Here is a 25,872-nt window from a genome sequence, read left to right on the forward strand (position 1 = left end):
TAGTAGTGGAGATATAGATCTTCAAAAAAATCTTTAAACGAATTGCATGGATTAAGTACAGAACGATATTCACGAGGGAATAAAACAAGATCATCCTTCCATCCTATTCATCGATGGCGAAATTACACACGATCCACAAATGCATGAAGATTATCAAAAAAACTGAATATTTTCAAAGAGCTTAGAAAATGATGGATCAAAGCAATTATAGAAACTTCCAGGGATTGATCTCATTCAATCAAAACATGTTCATCCTCGTCTCGTGTTCCATCTATTTTTACAAATTTATAATTATACTCTGCAGAAGGTAGCGTGCAAATGGGAAGAATCTGATATTTCCACACCTGTACATGGTGTTTGCCCATCAGATTAATGGTCTAAAATTTCTTCAAATGCTCGTTGGTGATCCAAAGCAAGTTGGGTTCTTTACTATCTCTTGACGCTAGAATTCACGATGTAGGCGTTTGTCCTGGTCGGTTTGAGAGAGAACTAGTTCATCTAGGATTACCGGTCGCCACGGGAAACGCCCTCACAGTGGCTTGGATAATGGCAATCACGTGGTGTGGGTGGGGTTCTTGTCTTGAACATGTTCAACAAATTCGAATACTGAACTGACTAAATACCAATAAGTATAACCTGCTTTTCTCTTCCATAGTTGGTATCATCTGAAATGACATAACCCCGAAATTATCAGAAGCATTAGTCTTTTTGAGCCATCAATATGATCAACTTGAACGTGATAAACGGTGATGAAAAGTCTGTGTTTACCACGTCTAAATAAGTCACTTGTATTTGGTTAAGATAATTGGATTTCACAGTCAATAGAGTAAACACGAGATCCAGGTAGTCTGGAAACAGACTTTCTCTGAATTCATTGCAATTATCATTTTTGATTCGTTAAAATGTTTTCACTCCTTTTTTTATTTTTAAACTTTATCAATACCTTTTCCCTCTTTATTTGATTTTCATTGGAATAGTATTCCAGAAACAAAGATATAGTAATTAAATACATGTTGTACAATTTGTATTTTTATTGTTTTCTTTAAAATACTTAGTATTAATCTCCATGTCAAGAATTTTACAAGACATTTGTAAATCACCTCGATTGCTAATTTAGTTTCTTTTGCAAAAAAAAGTCTAAAAGATCTATGAAGGAAATCTTCTCTTTTAAAAGGGACTGGTCAAAGTAACCCATCTGTTGGTAAATCTCAATACAGTATATGCTTTTCACACTGCATTTCCTTAAACCCGTGCTATACTTAACTCGGACTATCCTGAACCCCATACTATCTTTTTTGGTTTCACACTGTCTATCTTAACCCCATACTATTTGCTTAGCCGGGATTAACGTCTTAACCTCGCAAAGCTCATGAATATTGATGATTTTGCCACACAGAGCCTAATTATTATGTGCAGTTTCGACTTATGTAATTGGCTTATGCTTAGCCCCACTTTTCCTTAGCCCGGTTTCGTTTCACACTGCTTCTCTTAGCACCGAAGCCGGCTAACCCTGGTTTTTGCAGAACCATATAGTACTGTGCTAGCCCACTTTTCTAAAACGTAGTGTGAAAACGACGTGGGCTGAGCTTAACCCCGGAAAATAGTGGGGCTAAGACCCCTTCCCCCCCCCCCCCCCCCACCTTAGCCCCACCTATTTTCTGGGGTTAAAGAAAATATGTGCAGTGTGAAAAGCATACTACACTCTTAAAAAGAACGGTTAATAACGATTGTGTCCGACCGATAAAAGTGATCGATAAAGCGCATCTACATGTACACTCTTAAAAGGAATTGGTCATAGTCCGGGGTCAAAGTTACCAATCTGTCCGTCAATACATGCTTGACCGACAAAAATGGTCAAAATCAACCACTTTACTAATTAGAATCTACCAGTATTTTGGGCTATAGTCATCAACAGATATCCAATCTGTTATTTTTTTTTAAAGAGTGCAAAAGCAAGTTAAGTTGGATATCAAACTTAGATATACCCTTCTTAAATATGAGTCTAGGCGCACAGACTATAGATACAATCAAATATTCCTATCCTGGATACCGTGATCTTCACTGTACCAGTGTTGATTTTGAGCTCGATTTCACTCCATTTTTGCGGTCCTCCTGTAAGTTAACACCACTCGGATTCCTACTAATGGGGTTCGCACCTTTTTGTCTTAAACAAGCAAGGCGTTGCCCTGGGCAACAACATCAATTATGGTGCAATTTCATCCGAATTCTACCCGCGCTTTTGAACCGGGTACGAGAAGAGGGGATTATTGTGATAGTATCGTATGATCGGACCGCGTCGATAGTCGTCTATATAAAGATGGGTTATATGTCGCATTATGATATGATATCCTCTTTGATTGCATATAAAAAAAAATCGGCCTTAACTGTTTATTATTTCATAACAGAAAAGTAATATCGAGTTCCACTTTCTGTTGCAACCAGCTAATATGTTGATAATTAAGATCTACATTCAATTGAGTAGGCCTAAGTTATTAGAGAACGACCTAAGTCCATTTGCGGCCAAGTTGAGTTAAACGTGGGTTATCGCTTGTCAAACATTAGCCTATCTTATATATAATATTCATTTGAAATTTAAGCAAATATTGTTCAAAAGGACATAAATTTTGACTCAAAACCTTATTGGACAAACCCAAAATCATTTCGTTTTTCGTCTTTTGGTCAACATTAAATGTTGTCTGGGGAGAGTTTCATTTCATCCGACAGTTACCATAGAAACACTGCTTCTCAGCCAATCAAGATCAAGGAAAGATGGCAGATCTGACAACTTGTCGGACAAAGATGTTGATGAAACGCTCCCATGGTCTCGGCTGGTCTTAAATATTCATGTACTCGATCCATTAACCTACTGGAACTCGATATATTTCTCTGAACAAAGCAATATGAGAATAAAATCAGTAATTAAATTTGAATCAATAGCCGATTACTTATCAGATTGTTAACTTTAAGACGATTTTTTCCCCAAATTCATGTTACCGTTTCGCTAGCATAATTTTACTCCCCGATCTTACACTCGATGATTGAGGAGTAAACTTCCAATAAGAAATAAGTGCAACTGACAAGAAAAAAAGTCATGAATGGAAAAAAGAAAGACATTTAACTGTTTAAGAGCATGTCGACCCAAACAAAAATTTGATTGGAAAGAAATGGAGAAATATCAATCATGACTTAGAGTATACTGATGCATAAGGTCACCGATGACCTCAACACTTTATTCAGAGTTTATTACATTATCGCCACCCTCGAATTTTGCATTTCACCTTGTTCTGTAAATGAATATTATTTGCATTTGTGTAATAAAGCAGAATTGTATGGTAAAACTTTATTAAACTTTACAGCCGATTATGATGAAGTTACTAGTTTATTATTCTTTCATTTTCCTTAAGTTATCAAATGAATATTTGTTGGGATGGACTTCACCTTAAATGGAAGATGATGCGTTATTTCAAGGTGAAAAGGATATATTTCCTCGAAAAGAATTTTATATTCATTGAAGGTAATCGTCTAAGCTATAAGTGGTATCTTGCTCGCCTCCTTCGCATGATATCTTTCTTCTTATTATTCATGAAATCCCTTTCATATTCTCTCAATAGACATCAATCATTGTTATCTTTTTTATTTTGCAGATTATATGGAAAACGTATACCTCACTCTCCTTGCGTCGATTTCAAGGCATTTAAATTCCACCAGTAATCATCGTCAGGTGGAAATATCGGAAATAAACAATAGAAGGGACTTATAAAGTTTATCGTCTTCGGAACAAGGACGATTTTCATTCTCGGGCATCATGGAATTTTCGGACGATTTCTACGGGAACTATGACGAGAACTCCTCGCTGTATTCGTCACTGTTGCCCTACGAACCCAGCCCGTCAGAGCGGGTCTACAGCTGGCTTGTTCCGACCATCTTCAGTGTCATTACCCTCGCTGGCCTGGCGGGAAACTTCGTCGTCATCTACACCATCTACTGTCACACAAAAAACAGGACGGTTACCAGTTATTACATCTTAAATTTGGCGCTTACAGATATAGCCTTCTTACTCTGTTGTGCTCCGTTCACCGCTTCGGTGTACGCCACGCCAACATGGCTCTTTGGCAGGTTCATGTGCAAGTTCGTTTTCTACATGATGCAGGTGAGTGTGTGGTGTATGGAAGGTGGGTTTGTGTGAATTTCAATTCAATCTTTGTTGCGCAAATAGGATTAAAAAAATACAGAGAAACATCAAATAATGTGATTAGATAATAAGATAAATTGCGTGGCTTTCCATGAAGGTCATAAGAAACCTGTAAGGCTACTTCGCCAAAACATAGTAAAAACACAACAATGTTTGATAATAAAAAAATACAGAATGTCATATCACTACAGTGCGTATCAAAAAAAAGTTTACACTTTGAAAAAGCAATGGGAATTAAAAAATATACAACATGTAGGTAATTTTTTCACATATATTCCTGGGTTTGGGTCTCATCTATCAAATGAAAGTAAAAGTTTTGACAGAATGTTACACTTGAGTGAGTACTGTCCATTTTTGTAAAGCTTGCAGAAATCTGTTTGCGCAGAAATTCCCGTTTTCACGCTGTGTCGAGTGGAAAGGGCGAAATCAAACTTATCCTGCGAAACATTTCTCATACATTTCCCTTCCACTTTTAGTCAATTAAAATAAAACGTATGAATTAAAGCATTTTCGAACAATTTTGCCACCAAAATTGAAATTTCAACTCTTATTAGGCACAACCTTTACCCTTTTTTAAATCAGACATCTCCAGCATTTGTTTCACTAAGTTTTTATCATTTAATGTGGATTTACATTTCATTTTTCATTTAATACTTGCTTCTCCAGACTTTTCCCAGGCTTGACAGTTATAAACAAAATGAAAATCAAGCCTAAGCCATTTCTTGTGGATCACAGCTCAGTGCAAAGCAAATACCATCACGATGGTCTTGGTGTGAGGGGGAGGGGGGTGGGGCGCAATGCACTCTTCGAAGTGTTTTGGGTAATGAAACAAGTTAAAAAAGTAAAAGATATCTTCAAATCAATTTTATTAGCTAAATTCAACGTGTTTTTCATGATTAAGGTCTACTTTTATTCGCATAACTATTTCGAAGTTCTGCGCAAATCATTTTTCACTAACTTTTCAAAAGTAAGTGGTGCTCACTCAAGCGGAAATATTTTTCGACAGTTATATCGTCATTTGCTTAAATGGACCTGTACCAATGTTAAAATATGGAAAAATCTTCAGGATATTACAAATGAATAATTTTACAGGATTTTTTGTAAGTGTAAACTTTTTTTTGATACGCACTGTATAGTAAACACAATGTAAGAAAAAGGAGAAAAAAACACTTAGAATACAAAAAGACACGAATTGAAGGGGTAGATACGGTAAGTAATGCATTGATATTAACTGTGAAAATTAATAATCATTTATTAGAAAAATTTTGTTCTGTTTTCGAAAGGAAGATATAAATTGTGAATTAGTTATTATTTGGGGAATCTCATTCCATTGTTTGTGACCCACATAACTCAATGATTTAGCTTCGTGACTAGACTTGATAGACCATAAATGAAATTTATTGGAAGAACGGGTATTATGATTATGAACTTGATTATTGTATTAAAAAGATCTGAAAAAGAAGTGGGTAACAACCTTTTTTGTACTTATACATAAATATTGCGAGTTCTTGCTTATTAATATCATATATATTATGTAAGGACAGTTTCTCTTGAATAAAGGTGCAGATGGTGCTAGGTAATGGGAATTGGTAATTATTCATGAACATTTCTTTTGAATTTTGAATATTGAGTCCAATTCATATGAGGTTACATTGGTAGCCCAGACAATATTGCAATATTTTGAATAAGGGAAAATTTTGGAATGGTATAGAGTTATCAGATTTTTATGAAGCAAACTATGATTAACATTGTAAATTAAACCAGTATTCTACCTATCTTATGTAATACATTTATCATATGGCACTTTAAACTCAAAATATTATCCAATGTGACACTTAAAAAGTTAATGGAATTACTTAATTCGACACGTTTATTGTCGATATAAATGTGAATATGAGCGTTGTCAATTGGACTTTAATTATTAGATTTGTCAGTTTGGGTTCGTAATAAGGATTTTTTTAAATAGATGCATCTAGTTTTATTGATATTCAGGGACAACTTATTTGCTTTTAACCAGTCGGAAACATTTTGGAGTTCACTGTTCAGGATGTGGATGGTATTATTTAAATCTTTAGAAGAATACAAAAAATACTTGTGTCATCAGCAAATTGATAAAAAAAGTTAACAAATTAGATGATTTACAAAGGTCTTTGTATATAAAAGAAATAACAAGGGGCCTAAAATAGATCCTTGCGGTACCCCAATGGAAACATTTCCCGAAGAAGATGAGACACCGTGGACATATATATGTTGAACCCTATTTAAAACATAATCCCTAAACCAATCTAAAGCGATCACTCGAATTCCATATTGATTAAGTTTAAATAAAAGTAATGAATGGTCCATAGAATCGAAAGCTTTAGATAGATGTATGGTTACGTACATGTATTTACACCCGCAACCGAGGATGCACGCACGAACTTCACATTCAAAATGACAACACCTATCACACCGAGGAAGTACATTTTCTGCGGATCGTTACAAACGGTCCCAAATCATTTGCCTTTTGCATAGATGGATACGATTGCAAAAGACGTCTATCCGCCACGGCAATGAGTCATGTGGAATGTGTGTCCTCTGTTGTATAGTAGAATGTTATATGATCATCTGTTATGGAAGGAAAACAAGTCCTCGATTTCCCCCATAAACGTGTGTGTGCATTGCAGAGAGAGGTTGTGTATGAGCGTGTGGGTGGATTTGTGTGTGCGTGTGGGTATGTATGTTTGTTTTACTGATGTGTATAAATTAAAAATATGAATTGTAACGCATGGGAACCAACTGTCACCCATTACCGACTGAAACCGGGTGGTCCCGGTGCGGAATTCGGTACTTGACCTTTTTTCCAAAGGTAAAGGCTGTGACTCGGGGGGTTGAACCGAATTTCAATGTTGTTTATGTATCCGGATTAGGGGTAGCAGTGACCGGTTGCAGTCACACTATTCAAACCGATTGCGGACCGATCAAATATATTACGTTATCGGTCTGATTAGAGTCGGTTTTGTTGATTAGACAGCAACTTCCTGACGATGACAGACGTTAATACAATATGAACCAGAATTGCTTACCTATTATGATAATCTGGAATTTATGGAGTCTTTTGTTGTTCTTTGGGATTTTCTGTGTATGTTTTTTTCTTCGGTTTTGTTTTGTCTTGGTTTTTTGCGAAAAACATCCCTAACATCGACAGCTAATCAAGTAAGCCCTATTTCTAAATAATTTCATTATTTCTAATAATCAATATATAAAAAAGTCTACCACGACGGAGTCATGTCCATTTGCGTAAGACGAGGAAAGGTTCCAACAAAACTCTATGAAAATCGATAGCCTCATATTCAAGCCATTCTATTTATATAGACACGAGCGTCAAATATCAACAAACAACTTGCTAGCTGGAGGCATCTTTAACGATATTTACTTCATTTAGCTTCCCATATTTGATTTCCTTTCTCCTCCTTCCTTTGTTACTCGCTCATTATCTCTCTCCCTTTATATACCCCCTCTTTCTCTCGTTTTTTGTTTTATCTATCTCCCCCTCTCTCTCTCTCATACACACACTCACATGATCCCATAATGCACTTACACAAAAAAGGTTTTACTCATTCTCTTGTGCACACGTATTTTAAGAAAAGTCGACATGACGATGCTTTTCAATGTTATGTCATAACAAAATCGTCGGTTCATGAAAAGTAAGCAACGACTTCTTGATCTAAAAATAAATATGTATATTACATTATATCTTTATTTTCTTCTCTTTTCTCATAGAATCAGATTCAGTGGCTGTTTTTAAGGGTTATCGTATCTAGTGCATGCGGCATTCAATATTATTACAAACTTATAAGAAATTTCGCAATCCTGTATTGACGTGATTGATCACATATTTTAAATTGGCAATTAATTCGTTTTCTTTTTTTCATCCTCCAATTATTGTTGTGTTCTTGAAATTTTAAGAGTTCCTGAACAGAATCTATAATCATAAGCAGCCTTGAACAGAATGAAATCGAATTAATTATTTCAGTCTTTTTTTATATATTTGATTGATTCACGTGTTGGAAATTTATACTGTTTGATTTCATTTCGTAAATTTCAAACGATATATTGAAAATAATAATTTCAAACGATATATTATCAGCCGGTTATCTGTCACCAGTATTAAATGTTACGACCTCTTAGCCTCTTAGCAAAAAATATATCTCGTTTTTGTCTCGCCTGCACAGCAGAGCGAGACTATAAGTGCTGCTTTTCCGACGGCGGCAGTGGCGGCGTCGCAACATCAAATCTTAACCAAAGGTTAATTTTTTTTATGTCATCATGACAAATACATGGGGCTAGTTCATGAAACTTAGACATAATGGTTATCAAGTATTACTAAACATTCCGCCAGAGTTTGAAGTCACATGACCAAGGTCAAAGGTTGTTTAGGGTCATTGAACTTGGGGATCAACATCAAAATCTTAACCGAGTGTTAAGTTTTTGAAATGTCATCATAACTTAAAGAGTTTATGGACCTACATAGTTCATAAAACGGTGACATAAGATAATCAAGTATTACTGAACGTCCTGTTTGAGTTTCAGGTCATATGGCCAAGGTCAAAGGTCTTTTAGGGTTAATGAACCTAGATTATGTTGGGGGGTCAAAACTAAATCTTAACCATGACTATTTTTTTCATAACTCTGAAAGTATATGGATCTAGCTCATGAAACTTGGACATAACATCCTGCGTGAGTTTCAGGTTCCAGTCATGACCAACGTCAATGAACTTTGGCAATGTTGGAGGTATTTGTTGAGTTGCCATCATAACTTTGAAAGTTTATAGATCTAGTTCATGAAATGTGGACATAATTTGATTAAGTATCACGGATCGTCTTTGGTCACACGATCAAGGTCAAATGTATTTTAGGGTCAATAAACATTGTATGTTGTCATCATATAAATGGTGTTTTTTTATGATTAGGCCTACTAGTATTCTATAATCGTTTTGAAAGTCAGCACTGCTGATATATTAGAACGTGTTATGCAATAGAGACTGTCAGAGGCTTTCCTCTTGTATTACGGGATTTTCCCGAACCTATTCTGGTGTGAAAAGAGCGAAAAAGTTACAAAAGACCAATTTAACGGAGAAAATGTAATAATAACCCCAAAATGTAAAGTAGACCGTAAGCGTAACAGTGGAGCGTGTTGCCAGAAATTTTTCTTATTTTGTGCAACTGGGGCGGTATTCTGAACATTGTCTTTTCTCCATATTTTATCTTATCTCAGAGATATGACAAAATCGGTATTCTGGTGGATGTCATAACTTTTGTCACAAAAATTGTCATAAATTTTGTCTCTTCTCTTTAGCGCGCAGCAAAAATACGCGGCTTTAAATGCGCGTAATCCTTTTATACAAGCAAAAGATATGACAAAAGTTATGACAGGGGTAGCAGTCATAAATTTTGTCATATCTTTTAGTACCAAATATCCCGATACCCTGCCGACTGAATGTCAAGCAAACAATTATATTATTTAGATTAGATTGTGGTATTAGTTTCACTCATCTTCCATGACAATTTTCAAAATTATTTTTTCATGCTACAATTAGTTAGGCCCTACATATTTATTCCTCCTTTTTTTCTCTGTTTTCCTTACTTTTATACTTCTCTAAAATTCTTCACAGCTCCCTGTCTCTCTTTTTAATTAAGCGCATCAATATACGCGTAGTTGCGCGATGCCAGCAACTGTTTGGAGGATACGCCCTACCTGCCACGGGGCTTTCCTATTGGCTAGAAGGGCTCCAACTGGGAACTAACGATGATTTTGATTGGCTCGCTTCCGAAAAGATGGGTGGGAACTTTGAGAGATATGACAGGGAAAAGACAATGTTCAGAATACCGATTTGTGACAATCATAGCGGTGTCATATCTCGGAGAGAAATGACAAAATTTATGACAAAAGTTATGACAGTTACAGAATACCACCCCTGGTTACAATGTATGAAAAATGTATAATGATAACAGTAGAAAATATCAGTTACATCGCAGAAATCATATTTCGTGTTTTCTCTTTTTATACATTGCGTTAAGAAATAAATGAAATGAAAAAAATCACTTTGTCGCTTTCGAATTTCCAGGTAAAGGGGTGATTAAAAACTCGGTCACCAACTTCATGTAAATCAAGAAGGAAACTTAGATCGCCCAAAGTTACGCTGGTTTCTATATTTAGTTTATTAGATAACGACATTACTGTTATATTGCACAATATGTATGCGTCTATATCCGTTCACTGTTGTCATGGTTGTCGGCATATAATACATTGGGGTCGTCATAATAGCCCGAAACCAAGCATCTTGAAATAAATCAGTTTTTGTCATGAGATCGTGAAATGTAATTCGATAAACCGACGAAATAAAGTTTTCGCGAAAGGGATGAAAACAAAAATAAAATAAATTGAGATCGGTAGGTAATGTTTGCCAGTGACCGTATATATTGTTGTTGCTGTATTGTCGCTTCTATGTTTTCATTTAGCTCAAGATCGAGGTTGAAAACCTTCAGAAGTTTTAGCAAAACTTTGTTTCAAAACTTCAAGAAGATAGTGGCAAACAAATATGAATACCGTATTTCTAACATGTTACACATTTGGGGAATAGGAGGGTATGGCTTTCTCTCTCTCTCTCTCTCTCTCTCTGTTGCATTAATATGCATTTAAGGAACAATTTTGATCTCTTAAAAGAAGTTCTAGGCTCTTAGTTTCATTACGAGGGTAAGTGCAGCCGATACTTCAACACCCCCAAAACGCGTTATACCCTCGCACACAAACCTATGTACCCACGTTGGACCAAAAGTTACCGGTTTGATAGCATTCTGTTTGTTACTTAGATCAATTGTTGCTGGTGATTACCTAAGACACTCATACAGATACACACCAATCCCTTTCTGGCACGCACCCACGCACACACACCCAAGAATAATAAGAGCATTTCGCTTGAAACGTGAAGGTATTTCATTTTCCCCACCCTATCTACGTATCCACCCACAACGCCTCGCATGTTAATGGCATATGTAATGTTTGATCGTGTTGCAACCCCACCCCCTCAATTGATGTTCGCTACACCATAATGTTACCATGGCTTCAGTCACACCGCGAAATCGATTCCAGATTGCCAAAAGCTATTACGTTATTCCCAACGAGATAACATTGGACGATTTGGAGTCAGTTTCGTTGGTGTGACTGTATAGCCTGCGTTAAAATATTGAACCAGGATTCAATAATTTCTTGGATTCCAGAGGCAGTATCGATCTGTGACACGATCCTTACACGATAGTGGCAGCGGCTTGTGATATCATTTCGCTTGTTCAGTGCGATTTTCTCGCCTTCCGTCGCCCAGTTCCATAAATTATCGATATGGGGAAATTGATCAGGACCTAGATTTTTTTCAACGAAGTCGAAGCGGCTTCTTTTTAATTTACTCTACTTTTATGGACATGATAAGACAGTATTGACAGTTCATCAGCTACAACATAATATTCTCACATATCTGATTTCAATTATTATTAGATTTTATATCTTATATAATTTGTTTATCTAAATTCGTTTCAAGCGAATTGCTTTTCATTATTCGGATGGTCTTGGCTGAGTATACAAACGTAACAAAATTAACAATCTACTAAAAGATGACGTGAATTGAAAAATCATTCTTAATGCTATTATCAAAACAATGAAATGTTCCAGTCATATCTAACAAACCAAGAAAATTTGACCAACTGGTTTGCCATTGAATATGATTCATTGGCTTTCATCGGTCTGAAGTCAGTTTCGTATAAGTGTGACGGTGACTTGAATAAAGTTTGTATAGTGAATTGACTGTATAATACATTATTTATTTTGATTTCTTTGCGTTAACGCAATATGTTATAATATCACGATTCAAACAATGTTTACCTGGTATCAATAAACATAAAGTGGATGCGAACTACATGAGATGGTGATTTATGTATCAATAAGATACTATTCGACGATCGTATCATGCACCCAAATACTAAAAATATTTATATATATATATATATATATATATATATATATATATATATATATATATATATATATATATATATATATGTTAACTTCTTATTTTTCAAACATTTTAGTATTTGAGTGCATGATACTGTCGTCGAATAGTTGTGATGAGCAAGGACCTAAACATTGCGTGGGTGCTTCAGTGAGTAATATATTGGCGAAGAAGCTTCAATGCTTTTTGAGCTTCTTCGCCAATATATATATATATATATATATATTTACATACATATATATATAATCTATATGCAAAAGGCAGAGATTCAACTATATGCAAAATATTTTGCGAATGACCTATCTGATATAATTCCATGAATCTCAAAATTGCGCGCTATCTTTTTCTTTAATTTCACAATGAAAATTGCGAGTTGTGTAACACATGCAATATCCGCCACCCCTCCCCAAAGAGGCTTTTTATTTGGGTTATCAAGACGATTCCATTAATATAGAGAATATCCTCTAGGCCCCACGGCTAGAACGGCGAAAGTTTGAGCGAAGAGTGTGATGATATAATTTACCCCTATCCTCAATGAATATTTATACTTTTTGCCCCCGGGAAAAACAATATTATTTTGTTATAAGGTAATATATAGCTCGGATTAAAGTGGTTTCACAAACCCACACAAGACGTAATAACTACCATCAACTGATCAACAAAATGCCCAAAAGGATTTTCCAGCATTTTCAGGTTATTTTCGATATGACAGCTGTTCAATTTTCTGATAATGTGCAACTCACAAAATGGAATACAAATAAGATTCATTTGATTCGATTGGGCCTTTTTCTGAAAGTACTTCTGCAATTACTTGTTGATGATGTAACTGAATATGGAGCATAGGGGCACAACTTGATTATGTCTTTTACCAACAGATTCGGTGCATATTATTTGCATAACCTGGAAAATGGCGCGATTGTATTGTGCTCATGAACATGAAAAGGGACTTCTCCTATATGCGCACATATTAGCCCAAAACACCAACACACATAGGGCCTACATATTTTTTTTTCGTCCAGGACGTATTTGTTGGGGTACCCATCTGCAAGACGAAAAAAGGGTAGTTTTATACCAATGTGAGATGATTCCAGGGGTCATTTCAATGCCATCTCTTAAGAGGCCAGACATTGGATAATCTTATATCAGTCAGATAAAATAAATATTCGACTATTATAATAAGGCCACCGCACACCTTACGACCCGACCGGTCACCGACTGGCTTGCGACTGGGTGGGGGGAGATGTGACGTCACAGCTCTTGTCAGCTTGGGCGTCGCAGACCGGTCAGAGTAATATATTATAAGGTCTTTGGGTCAGAGACAAGTCGCAAGGAAAATCGGAAGGATTTGACATGTCGAATCCTTAATTATGACTGGATCGCAAGCTCAATACAACCTTCAGCCAATTAGACAGCAGAGTTGCATAACGCGTATGATGATAAACAACGCGCATGCGCATTAGTAAGCTCAATTTCTCAGATGCTATGCCAAAAAGCAAAAAGCGCATGCGTGAGTCGCAGATCGGATCGCAATGTGTGCGGTGTCGAGGCTTATCGCAAGCCAGTCGGCGACCGGTCGGGTCGTAAGGTGTGCGATGGCCTTAAGAGGCCAGGCATTGGATAAATAACAGTCGGATAAAATAAATATTCGACTATGACATATAATAAGGCTTGTCTAACGGAAATAATTGGTAGGAACAGAGGTCAGTTACCGCTATGAGTCATGTGAACAAACATGAACCTAAGTCCATGGTACAATTTATCTCTCCCTTCCCGTTTTCATCGCCCCACCCACCCCAACCCCCCCCCCCCACCCGCCATCAAGGCCTTTGGCTTCCCCTCGACGTTTTTCAACCAACTCCTCCGTTTGCCACCTTTGATGAATTTCTATTCGATTAAAGTATGTTTTGTGCAATATCGATTCTGCCACAAGTGCCACAAGTGAATCTGTGGGTGTGTTATTGGTGAGGTAGAACGGGAAGAAAGACAGAGAAAGTGGTACACAGGGTTGGAGGGATTAGAATGGGCGAAAGTAAATAACACATAAGAAGGATGCATTAAATTGATATAGTGCGCTTTCCTATGTTGGAGGGTCAGGGTGCTTCAAGAGAAATTAGAGAAAGAAATAACACAGGTTCTAGCTTTAACAGGTTACACTAGTAGATGTTTCCCAGATTCTATTATTGTATTATTTGCAATTTTCAAATGTAATTTATGTCATCTTTGTGTATGCCTTGTTTTTTGTTTTTATGACGAATAGAATAAATGCTATCAACTCAAAAGTTAAATATCTCTCAATCAAAGGTACTTGTATACAGGTAGATAGAGAGAAAGGAAGACATTTGGAAAAGGGAAGTGGGTAAGAAAGAGAGATATTGGTATAGATAGGGAACTACTAATTTCTGATGATTGGTTTAAGATATTTTTTTTGGAAGTTGTCGAGAGAAAACAAAAAACATGTTCATATCTTTGGAAGATATCTAAGGGAGGTATCTTCGGAGCGATCATCATTGAATTTTCACAAATACCTGTTACAGACAACCGAATCTATTGCGTTTGATAGGCTGAGAGAATGCTCTCCAGTGAAAGAGCAGTGACAGATTACAACATGAAACAGGCTTTTACAGAATTTTTGAAGATAGGTTGGTCCTAAAAATCGGAGTCGTACTTGCACTTATAAATACAGGGGGTGATCTAGTCTGCAAGCACAGACCCTGATTGAAACTTTGATCCTTTGATCAACAAGTGGGTATTTTACACAAGACTAGCATGTATAAAACTTTTTTCAGCGCCATCAGTACGCACGTCATTGCGGAGCGTTGTGGACCAGTGGATTAGTCTCCGGACTTTGAAACAGAGGGTTGTGGGTTCAAATCCCAGCCATGGCGTAATTTCCTTCAACAAGGAATTCATCCACTGTGTGCTGCACTTAACCCAGGTGATGCAAATGGGTACCGGCAGGAAGTAATTCCTCAAAGAAATTTGTGCGCCTTAATCGGTTGCCTAGCTAATCCGGCGTTATAATGATAGAAAGGCCTTTTTTAAAAGCGCCATCATGAGCACCGAAAGACTAAAGTTGATATATCAACCTTACCGAACTGGTCAGAAAGAAGAGAATGGTGGGCGAAAATGGGAAGAGAGGGAAGAAAAGTATGTATGGAGAAGGTAAAGAAGGAGACATGAAAATGTACAGACTTTTCGATGCAAATCAGTGTAAAACCACCGAAAGGCCCACACCCCAACAGGTTCCAGCCTTGTCCTGTTAGGTGTCCGCAGTATGCGTGGTAGAGATCTTATTCAATCATAATACAAATGCAACCAGGGCAATACTTTTCTCTTCAAAAACAGCATATTTCATCAAGGACCAGTCATTTGGAATTCAACTCCTTCTCATAATCAATTAAGCCCTTCGGTGTCTGTTTTTTTAATACAAAACATGTTTTTGTTTTATATTCATAGATTTCCTTCTTGCTTTCCCTCTCTCTGTCCATCCCATGCGGTTTAGTTGTTGCTTTAGGTCTTTTTCTTTGGAGGGGGCTTAACCTGTAACAGTGATTTTATGTTAAGTTCTTTTATTGTAATGGGTTGGCCTAACGCAAGATATCTTCCTTTTTGGGGCCATTTCCCTCTTCAATTCTTATTTGATGTACATTTTTTTTTAAAGTTTATTCAAGCATAAAAATGTGTATGTACAAATCATACATAATTATGCAAACAAAATATGGCTAGGACCATAAAGAAGCAAACTGCTTGTAGATAATTTTATACATTGTTATTCATTGTCTATTTTATGTATTATTTATTTTATCTGATCTCTTCAGGAGGAATAAGTCACACTTGAAACTTGAAAAAAAAATAATCGGAGAACGTTATTAAAACATTTAAAAGATGCTTATAAGGTTTCGAAAACTCTGGCGTTCGGTGTTTTTCTAAAAAAAAAATCAAAATTCATGTAATATGTAGTGAATACATCAACCCAGTTAGCAATTTTATGGCTGTTCTGTCAGGCCAGTCATTAATATATATTTTTCGGAAACACATTAAGGACATGGAGAGACAGAGAGAGAAAGAGGGTGTAAGGGGATGTGTACTCTGAGTATTTCAGTATCTGATATGGATTTTAGCAAAACGTGAATTCTGGTCCAGCCCCTGTCCTAGTTTTATCCAAATACGATTTCTCCCAGACAAGCATTCCGTGAATGTTTTAAGCATTAACGGATCACATTTCGTCTCTTGTTCTACTTATATCATTTTCCCTTCACAATAAGTGGATATTAAATCTTCAACCCGTATTACTTTAATCCCCGCTTTCAAAGTTCGATCAAAGGGATCAATGCGATTCTTTCTCTGACCATCTTAGTGATATTTTCAAAGAAATGTCTCTTAAAGTAAACTTATCCTTTTTCGGCTGGACGGTGTGGTTACGTAGCTAAGACGGTGAGGATCTATACAGGGAAGAGAACGGGAGAAGAGAGCATGGAAAAGATAGTGAGACAGTCATGTGCAAGAAAAAGATAATTGAAGCTGTAATAATGCCCATCCCCTCACACGTGCACTCATTCACCCATCCACACTCGTTTTCTTGGGCGTGTTCTCAACCGGGGACGTTTGGTGCAACGTGGATACATAGGTTTGTGTGCAACGGTACATCGCGTTTTTGTGAGTGTGTGTGAAGGTTATTGAGGATGTGTGTATGGCGCGCGCGCGTGTGTGTGTGTGTGTGGTGAGGGTGTGCGGACGGTATTTTGTGTGTAAGAATAAGAATGTTTGGAGTTGCGGATGTACACGTACGTGATGGTGTTTGCGAAGATGTGTGCATTGTGTTTGGAACTAGACTGTGAGAGCGTGAGGGTATTGTGTTGGTGCGGTGCGTGTTGAGGGGCTTGTGTGTACGTGTCATTCGTGGTAAGTGTTGGTGTGAGCATGTTTGCTGGTGAGCCTACGTGAAAATGTTTGTGTGAGAGTGTGCGGAAGGGTGTGTGTTTTCGATAAAGACAAGAGAAAGTGTTTTCAATGATTTTTTTTTTTTTGGGGGGGTAGTTCCTGCTGCCACAAATGGTTGGAAAAAGGCAATGCAAATGTATCCGATATATTTCCCATCCCTTATTAAATAAGAGTTTCCTATACCATCATTTGTGTCATGCTATTATTCATATCGATATTCAACAGTACAGTATTTTGAGATCACCTGTCACTTAAATAACCCCTTGCACTGTTTTAAATGATGGTGTCTAAAATGTGCATCTCCTGATCATTAATTGCTACGAATCTTAACATTCTTAATCAAACATGATATTTTCGTAAATAAAATCCAAAGTTCCATATTTTTTTTCTATGTAATTCTTTGAAGACATTTAAAAGATTTTGAAAATATAATAAATAAATCATTATTTTACATTATTTATGTTCGATAACCAATCTCTTTAATGTGGAATGAAAACATTACGTCATTCAACTATATTTAGATGTACAACCAATTACAGAGCTAACCTTGTCCACCGCTATCATTTTTTTCCTTAGTTTTAAAACTTCATAAAGACCATCTGGTTTGCCTAGTTCTCGCTATATTTATATATACATGTATTTTAATCTCATAATTTCTGGGGGATCGATAATTTGAATATGCTGGTCCGCCCCTATAAAAATAAACCTCAACAGTACTTCTGTAAAAGTTTCTAACCTTGACACCTCTGAAATTCACCCCCCAAAAAAAATTTCAGACAGGCCGCTGGCGTACATAATTATGAGGGCTAAGCCACCCCCTCCCCCACCCAGAAACGTTTCACGGACAAGAAAAAAAAGAAAGGAAAGAAGCTGAAAGGGTATGGGGTAAAATACTATGATTTCCTTAAAAGTACAGTATATCAAAATTCATTACAAAGCCCAGTACAAGATTTCTGTACTAAAAAGTCACGTTTTAATTCATTGGAATAAGATTTTTGCTTAATTTAATTACCCCTCTTGAATATGTTTGCTTTTATTTTTTGACTGCACTCATATATCGACGCATTATAAATGCCCATAAAACTATGTATAATTCATTATTTTTGTTGTTTTAATCAACAGGTCAGTGCCCAGGCGACATGTATTACTTTAACCGCTATGAGTGTGGATCGATACCAAGCAATCGTTTATCCTCTGAAGTCGTTACGTAACAGAACACCGCAGATAGCCCTTCTCGTCAGCATAGGCATATGGACGTGTAAGTATCGCATGCTTAAGCCCCTTTTACACCTTCACGGAAGCGACACGGATCATCCCGGATTGTCAATCCGGGGTCATCCGTGTACAGTCCGGGACTACCGTGCACACTCCGGCTACTCATCCGGCGCCATCCTTGATGTACCGGCGTGTCCGGGAGAAAAATTGAACATGTTCAATTTTTCATCCCGGAGTACACGGACTGATAATCAACCGTGTTCATCCTTGTAGCCTCCTTGTACATCCGTGTAGCTACCGAAGTCCGGGAGGCTCCTTGTGAGAACCGGGTGATCCTTGTTGATACCGGCTTTATCCGGGGTCAAATGTTTAGCCCCTTTTACACCTTCACGGAAGCAACACGGATCATCCCGGATTGTCAATCCGGGGTCATCCGTGTACAGTCCGGGACTACCGTGTACACTCCGGCTACTCATCCGGCGCCATCCTTGATGTACCGGCATGTCCGGGAGAAAAAATGAACATGTTCAATTTTTCATCCCGGAGTACACGGACTGATAATCATCCGTGTTCATCCTTGTAGCCTCCTTGTACATCCGTGTAGCTACCGAATGCATCCGGGAGGCTCCTTGTAAGAACCGGGTGATCCTTGTTGATACCGGCTTTATCCGGGTCAAATGTTTGTATTGTTTGCGTACATGAACAATAGTCAGTATTCATAACCAAGCACGAGCATGCTCCAGATGCTGCAAAAAGGGACGAAACTTCATTCTAGCCAGTACAGAATGTGAGCAACCGTGAAGGTCCGTGTAAAGACCCAGTAACATCCGTGATCATCCGGGTATTCCGTGTTGGCTCCGGGAGCATATCAAACAGGATCCCTATTGCTACCTTGCCTATCCTTGTAGACTCCGTACTTTTCCGTACATATCCGTGTTAATAACCAGTTAACTCCGTACTCACTCCGGGAATGCTAGGAAAATACAAATTTGGCACCCCGGATCATCACGGACTGAGATCCGTGATGATCCGTGTTGCATCCGTGAAGGTGTAAAAGGGGCTTTTGTATTGTTTGCGTACATGAACAATAGTCCGTATTCATAACCAAGCACGAGCATGCTCCAGATGCTGCAAAAAGGGACGAAACTTCATTCTAGCAAGATATATCCCAGTACAGAATGTGATCAACCGTGTAAAGACCCAGTAACATCCGTGATCATCCGGGTATTCCGTGTTGGCTCCGGGAGCATATCAAACAGGATCCCTATTGCTACCTTGCCTATTCTTGTAGACTCCGTACTTTTCCGTACATATCCGTGTTAATAACCAGTTAACTCCGTACTTACTCCGGGAATGCTAGGAAAATACAAATTTGGCACCCCGGATCATCACGGACTGAGATCCGTGATGATCCGTTTTGCATCCGTGAAGGTGTAAAAGGGGCTTTAGAGGTCGACAGCAATCCTACCACGGCCTTCCAAGGAGCGTCGTCGGTTAAAACCTCGTTTCACTGATATCCACCAACTAAAGTCCCAATGCACCGCCATTCGTCTTTCTTTACAAATTAAAGGGATGGTCCGGGCTGAAAATATTTATATCTAAATAAATAGAGTAAAATTCACAGAGCAGAATGCTGAAAATTTTGTCAAAATCGGATAACAAATAATGAAGTTATCAAATTTTAAATTTTATTCAATATTCTGTGAAAACAGTTATATCCACAATGTCATGAATACTCATGAGGTGGGCTGATGATGTCATATCCCCACTTTCATTTTTTATGTTTTTACATGAAATCATAATTGTTTCATTTTTTCGTACCTGTATAAATGATGTGTCTCCATTATGATAAAATAAGTTGTGGCAATGAATATCTAATGCACTTAATTAGTTGTCAATCCAACTGTTTTAGTTCTTGGTAGAAAATGTTTGCATAAACTTTATTTCATATGATTAAAATACAGAAGAACAAGTGGGGATATGACATCATCAGCCCGCCTAATGAATATTCATGAAGACAAGCCTAGAACTATTTCACCAGAATAATGCAAATCTTGAAAATTCAATACCTTCGTTATTTGTTATCCGATTTTCATCACATTTTCAGTATTTTGCTCTGTGAATTTTACTCTATTTATTAAGATATAAATACTTTCAACCCGGACCATCGATTTAACGCGAACCACTTGAATATTCAATGGCAATGTGTTCTACGAATATTGTAGATAGTGACCGGGTTTACATAACAGCTCGCCGTGCCGTTTGCCTGATAAAGCCCCTTTTACACCTTCACGGAAGCAACACGGATCATCCCGGATTGTCAATCCGGGGTCATCCGTGTACAGTCCGGGACTACCGTGTACACTCCGGCTACTCATCCGGCGCCATCCTTGATGTACCGGCATGTCCGGGAGAAAAATTGAACATGTTCAATTTTTCATCCCGGAGTACACGGACTGATAATCATCCGTGTTCATCCTTGTAGCCTCCTTGTACATCCGTGTAGCTACCGAATGCATCCGGGGGGGTTCTTGTAAGAACCGGGTGATCCTTGTTGATACCGGCTTTATCCGGGGTCAAATGTTTGTATTGTTTGCGTACATGAACAATAGTCCGTATTCATAACCAAGCACGAGCATGCTCCAGATGCTGCAAAAAGGGACGAAACTTCATTCTAGCAAGATGCCGGCGACAAAAAGTGGTAAGGTCCGTGTAAAGACCCAGTAACATCCGTGATCATCCGGGTATTCCGTGTTGGCTCCGGGAGCATATCAAACAGGATCCCTATTGCTACCTTGCCTATCCTTGTAGACTCCGTACTTTTCCGTACATATCCGTGTTAATAACCAGTTAACTCCGTACTCACTCCGGGAATGCTAGGAAAATACAAATTTGGCACCCCGGATCATCACGGACTGAGATCCGTGATGATCCGTGTTGCATCCGTGAAGGTGTAAAAGGGGCTTTAAGGTTTCCTACATACGTAAGCCCGGTCACAAACCACCTGTGCCGGTCTAGCGGCAGATCGGGCAGGTGTCGTTCTTAAGCCCCTTTTACACCTTCACGGAAGCAACACGGATCATCCCGGATTGTCAATCCGGGGTTATCCGTGTACAGTCCGGGACTACCGTGTACACTCCGGCTACTCATCCGGCGCCATCCTTGATGTACCGGCATGTCCGGGAGAAAAATTGAACATGTTCAATTTTTCATCCCGGAGTACACGGACTGATAATCATCCGTGTTCATCCTTGTAGCCTCCTTGTACATCCGTGTAGCTACCGAATGCATCCGGGAGGCTCCTTGTAAGAACCGGGTGATCCTTGTTGATACCGGCTTTATCCGGGGTCAAATGTTTGTATTGTTTGCGTGCGAGTAGAACCAGTAACATCCGTGATCATCCGGGTATTCCGTGTTGGCTCCGGGAGCATATCAAACAGGATCCCTATTGCTACCTTGCCTATCCTTGTAGACTCCGTACTTTTCCGTACATATCCGTGTTAATAACCAGTTAACTCCGTACTCACTCCGGGAATGCTAGGAAAATACAAATTTGGCACCCCGGATCATCACGGACTGAGATCCGTGATGATCCGTGTTGCATCCGTGAAGGTGTAAAAGGGGCTTTAATAGCAGATATCGTTCTTTTACTCGGAATCTACCGGATTACGCGGTTTGATTTTCTTATTTACTTTCCTAAGATAAATAAAAGTGGTAGGTCCTATATAATTTTGAAGGAATGGGTACAGTGTGCATGCAGATAGAGAAACGATAGCAATAACGATATCTGCCGATTAAAAGAGAAATTGGTTCTAAATCCACCAGGGTTGGAACACGATCCGCCGGCAGATAGTGTTCCGAGAACCATATCTACCTAGCCTCAAATTCCGCCGCTACACCGGCCGCACAGAAAGTTTGTTAGCATAAAAGAGCGCTTAAAGTAAGCCCAGTCACATCTTTCGGATTGTGAAGTCAACACATTTATTTCAATTTGTAAGTAATGCGTTGTTGTAACATAAGACATCACTGCCACATTTGTACACGCTGTAATAAGGCCTTTGTTAGTACACTGTCAGCAATAACCAGTACAGTCCGTGCGGTCCGCACAAGTCTATATTAGTCCGTAGGTTTAATAGTGTGCCGCAACGGCCACACATGGAAGCTTTAAAGTGCCACCCAGATGTTCAAATAATCATCTCGTCATGTCTACATCTCTTAGTGAAAAGGATAATATGACGAGATCTCGTGGGAGAGATGAGACAAGATTTTAGATCTTGTCATGTTAACACCCCGTGTAAGAGATAATCAGATGACAAGATCTTGGATCTCGTCATGTCTACATCTTATAGAAGAGATAATCAGATGGCAAGATCTCGGACCTCATCATGTCTACATCCTGAGGGAGCGATGATCAGATGGCAAGACCTGTGATCTCGTCAAGTCTGCATCTTTGACAAGAGGTGATCAGATGGCAAGATCTTGGATCTCTTCATTCTACATCATTTTGGGGAGATCATTAGAGGACAAGACCTTATTGGATCTCGTAATGTCTAGATCTTATAGAAAAATTGATCAGACATATGTCAGATGGCAAGATCTTGGATCTCGTCATGTCTACATCTTTTAGAAGAAATGATCAGATGAAAAGATCTCGGATCCAAGTGCTTGTCATCTGATCACCTCTCCCACAGAATGTAGACACAACGATATCCAAGATCTTGTCATCTGATCATCTCTCACATGGAATGTAGACATGGAGAGATCCGACAAGTCATCATTTTATAATTTTCATTAAGAGATGTAGACATGTCTCTCTCACGGTTCCATTCAGCGTTCGTTGCGCACATGGTAACTGAGTTGTGCGCACTTACAATGTGCTTGCAAGTATGATCTCCATGCAATTACCAAGTTCTCGTTCAAGTCTAGAGACCGTACTTGAACGTCCTGCTCGCTTACGGTGTCCCGACTGACTCGCTGAGCGTTAATTTGCTACAGTTGACGGCAAGTGTTACACAAAGGGTGATCCGAAGTGATTGCTTCCGGAACGCAAGAAAAGTTTTTTGTGCACTATAACTGTTACGCCGTGTCTGCGTGTTTCCAAATCCGTGCTGACTCGTCACACACTCCCGAAGTTTGCTTACATTTATGCAAGTAGACAACACGAACTTTCAAGTACGGTGTGTTTTGGACTACGGCGTTAGCGGAGAAGCAGGGTGATGACAGGCATTCGTATAACATTGCAATCTATTTGTAGAAGTTTATAGAGTGGATGCTGATTGTTCACAAAAACATACGTGCACACTTATGCTTTGTTTGCAAGGATCAGTATGTATTGCATGTTTAGGCTGCGAAACATGAAGAACCAGCATCGATGACATCCTTGAGTTACAGATGAATACGACTTTCCTCCGCGTCAGAATTCGGTAAGGGATTGTAGTTTCGTCAGCTTAAACACCTTTAACAAAAAGATGTCAATCACACAAAAGGATTTACAAATCAGGCGTAATAAGTTGAACTGCATACTTGCCATTCTGCTATTTATCATTGGACTATTGGTGAAATCTATCGACATTTCAAGACAGTTGTTATGCTCCCAATAGCTTGCAGGGAGGTTTGGATTTATTTGATTTGAGCTATAATCTGACATAACACAAGAAAAAATACGTACGAAAAACCCTGCAGACAGGTTTGTTGCATAGTAAAATTGTTGAAGAAAAGTTGAAGTAGATGTAGGCGGGATGGGCACCGGTAAGAATCAGTCTTTAATATTACGATTGCAAAGAGTTTGCGCCTGTGAATTATTCGTTCCTGACCCGGTTTCACTCAAAATCTCATTTTGCCGTTACAAAATGGAGAGCAAATCGATTGCCTTCTTGAAGTCAGGTGAAATCGATCCTGGACTGACCGGCTTCGTGTAACGACGAGCTAGGCGGAAGAGACTTGACGGGTAATCAATAGCCTGAAATGCTACTTCCTCAACCGTCGGGCGGTTAATCTCCTCAAGGTATCGATGACTTGACCAACGCTCTCGTTTTACCGTCGAGGCTCGCTCGTTCCCCAGTGTTTTGTTTTCGACAAAAATTATATGAGGTATAGGAGTTTATTGATGAAAAGGGTGAAAAAACGCCCCCCCCCCCTCCCGCTCTCTCCTTCTCTCTCTCTCCATTCTTTTCAATCACATCACATTCTCTCCATCAACTGGGAAGAACATATATTTTTATTAGGTGGGAATATGTAACCAAGAGTGGAAGCAGCTCGTATACTGCACTATGTGGAGTCTCCCACCCCCTTGTATTACCAGTGCTGTCATACCAGCTCCCGCATCGACGCCCAATTATTTTTATGATTTTACACAATATTTCACCAATGTCTGAGACTAGAAGGTGGAAAGTTGATTTATCTTTAAAAATGAAAAAGAATCATAGTTTTTAGCTATGAAAATTAGACGATCCAAACAAATCAGACCACGGTCCGAATGACGAAGAATTGCAATTTCCACACAAGTATTGGCAATTATATTCTGTCGAGAATTTTGAGTGTTAGTGCGTGTGCTCGATGTTCCCTTCACTAACTCACCATCTCTAGATTAACAATATGGGATTTATTGCCTGTTCCACTGTTGTGACACCGATGGAACTGCGTCAGATTTGACATACATTTCCCATGTTTATCTCGGCATTCACTTAGGATGTGCCTTTTCCCCCATTTGACATCAGATCAGGTAAATTATCGTTACGTTGTGAATTTTGCACGGCATTAAATGTTACTACATACAATTCTTCTCATGTTTTCATTCACAGGTTCAGCGTTGCTGGCCATTCCGGTAGCGGTGTATTTCGACGCTGTCCAGAACACGAATGGCGAAGTCACGCGTTGCAAGGAGGTGTGGCCGAACAAGATGATGTTCCCCGGTTACGCTATCTACACATTCCTCCTTGTGTACGCCATTCCGCTAAGCATTATCAGTGTGTGCTACACCATCGTGCTAACCCGTCTTTGGAAACAGATACAACCTTGTGAGGAGACGCGATCAAGCGCGCAGACGCGCTTCTTAAACCAAAAACGACGCATCACTCGCATGGTTCTCGCCGTCATCATAGCGTTCGCCGTTTGCTGGTTGCCGCTACACGTCATCAACCTGTGGCAGCGACTCGACGAGGACTTCCCTCAAAACGAACTCACGCTGGCAATGCAGACGACTGCTTACTGCATGGCGTACGCAAATTCCTGCGTGAATCCTTTCGTGTACGCCTTCGTCGGAGGACGCTTTAGGGAACGTGTGAGGAAAGCGTTTCCTGCGTTGTCAAGCAGAAAGCGTTCACACACAGACGCCCTTATTTTAGAGAACATAGGTAAACATGATGAAATACACGATGAGCAACGACATAGTCTGATTACTTCAAATGTAACGCAAAGAGAAGCAGTATAGCATTTCATTGGACATGCCATGAACAATTAAGTTATATATATTATCAAAAATCG

At 38.8% G+C, this 25,872-nt stretch overlaps 1 protein-coding gene across 1 annotated transcript; it reads left to right on the plus strand.

The window, feature by feature from the left end:
• The first annotated feature begins 3,805 nt into the window (after positions 1–3,805).
• Positions 3,806–25,872, plus strand: LOC121425971 (G-protein coupled receptor 54-like). Its single transcript, XM_041622100.1, has 3 exons — positions 3,806–4,150; positions 18,298–18,433; positions 25,191–25,872. Exons 1-3 carry the CDS (start codon positions 3,806–3,808, stop codon positions 25,817–25,819), a joined length of 1,110 nt encoding a protein of 369 aa, XP_041478034.1. The 3' UTR covers positions 25,820–25,872.

Source organism: Lytechinus variegatus, chromosome 13 (assembly GCF_018143015.1).
Source record: "Lytechinus variegatus isolate NC3 chromosome 13, Lvar_3.0, whole genome shotgun sequence".
NCBI classification, from domain to species: Eukaryota; Metazoa; Echinodermata; class Echinoidea; order Temnopleuroida; family Toxopneustidae; genus Lytechinus; species Lytechinus variegatus.

Bases quoted from the DNA above. Each gene is read 5' to 3' on its own strand.
- LOC121425971 (XM_041622100.1), top strand. From the start codon at position 3,806: ATGGAATTTTCGGACGATTTCTACGGGAACTATGACGAGAACTCCTCG. The intron at 4,151-18,297 runs GTGAGTGTGTGG...TTTAATCAACAG, and splicing joins TCGTTTTCTACATGATGCAG to GTCAGTGCCCAGGCGACATG. The intron at 18,434-25,190 runs GTAAGTATCGCA...TTTCATTCACAG, and splicing joins CAGCATAGGCATATGGACGT to GTTCAGCGTTGCTGGCCATT.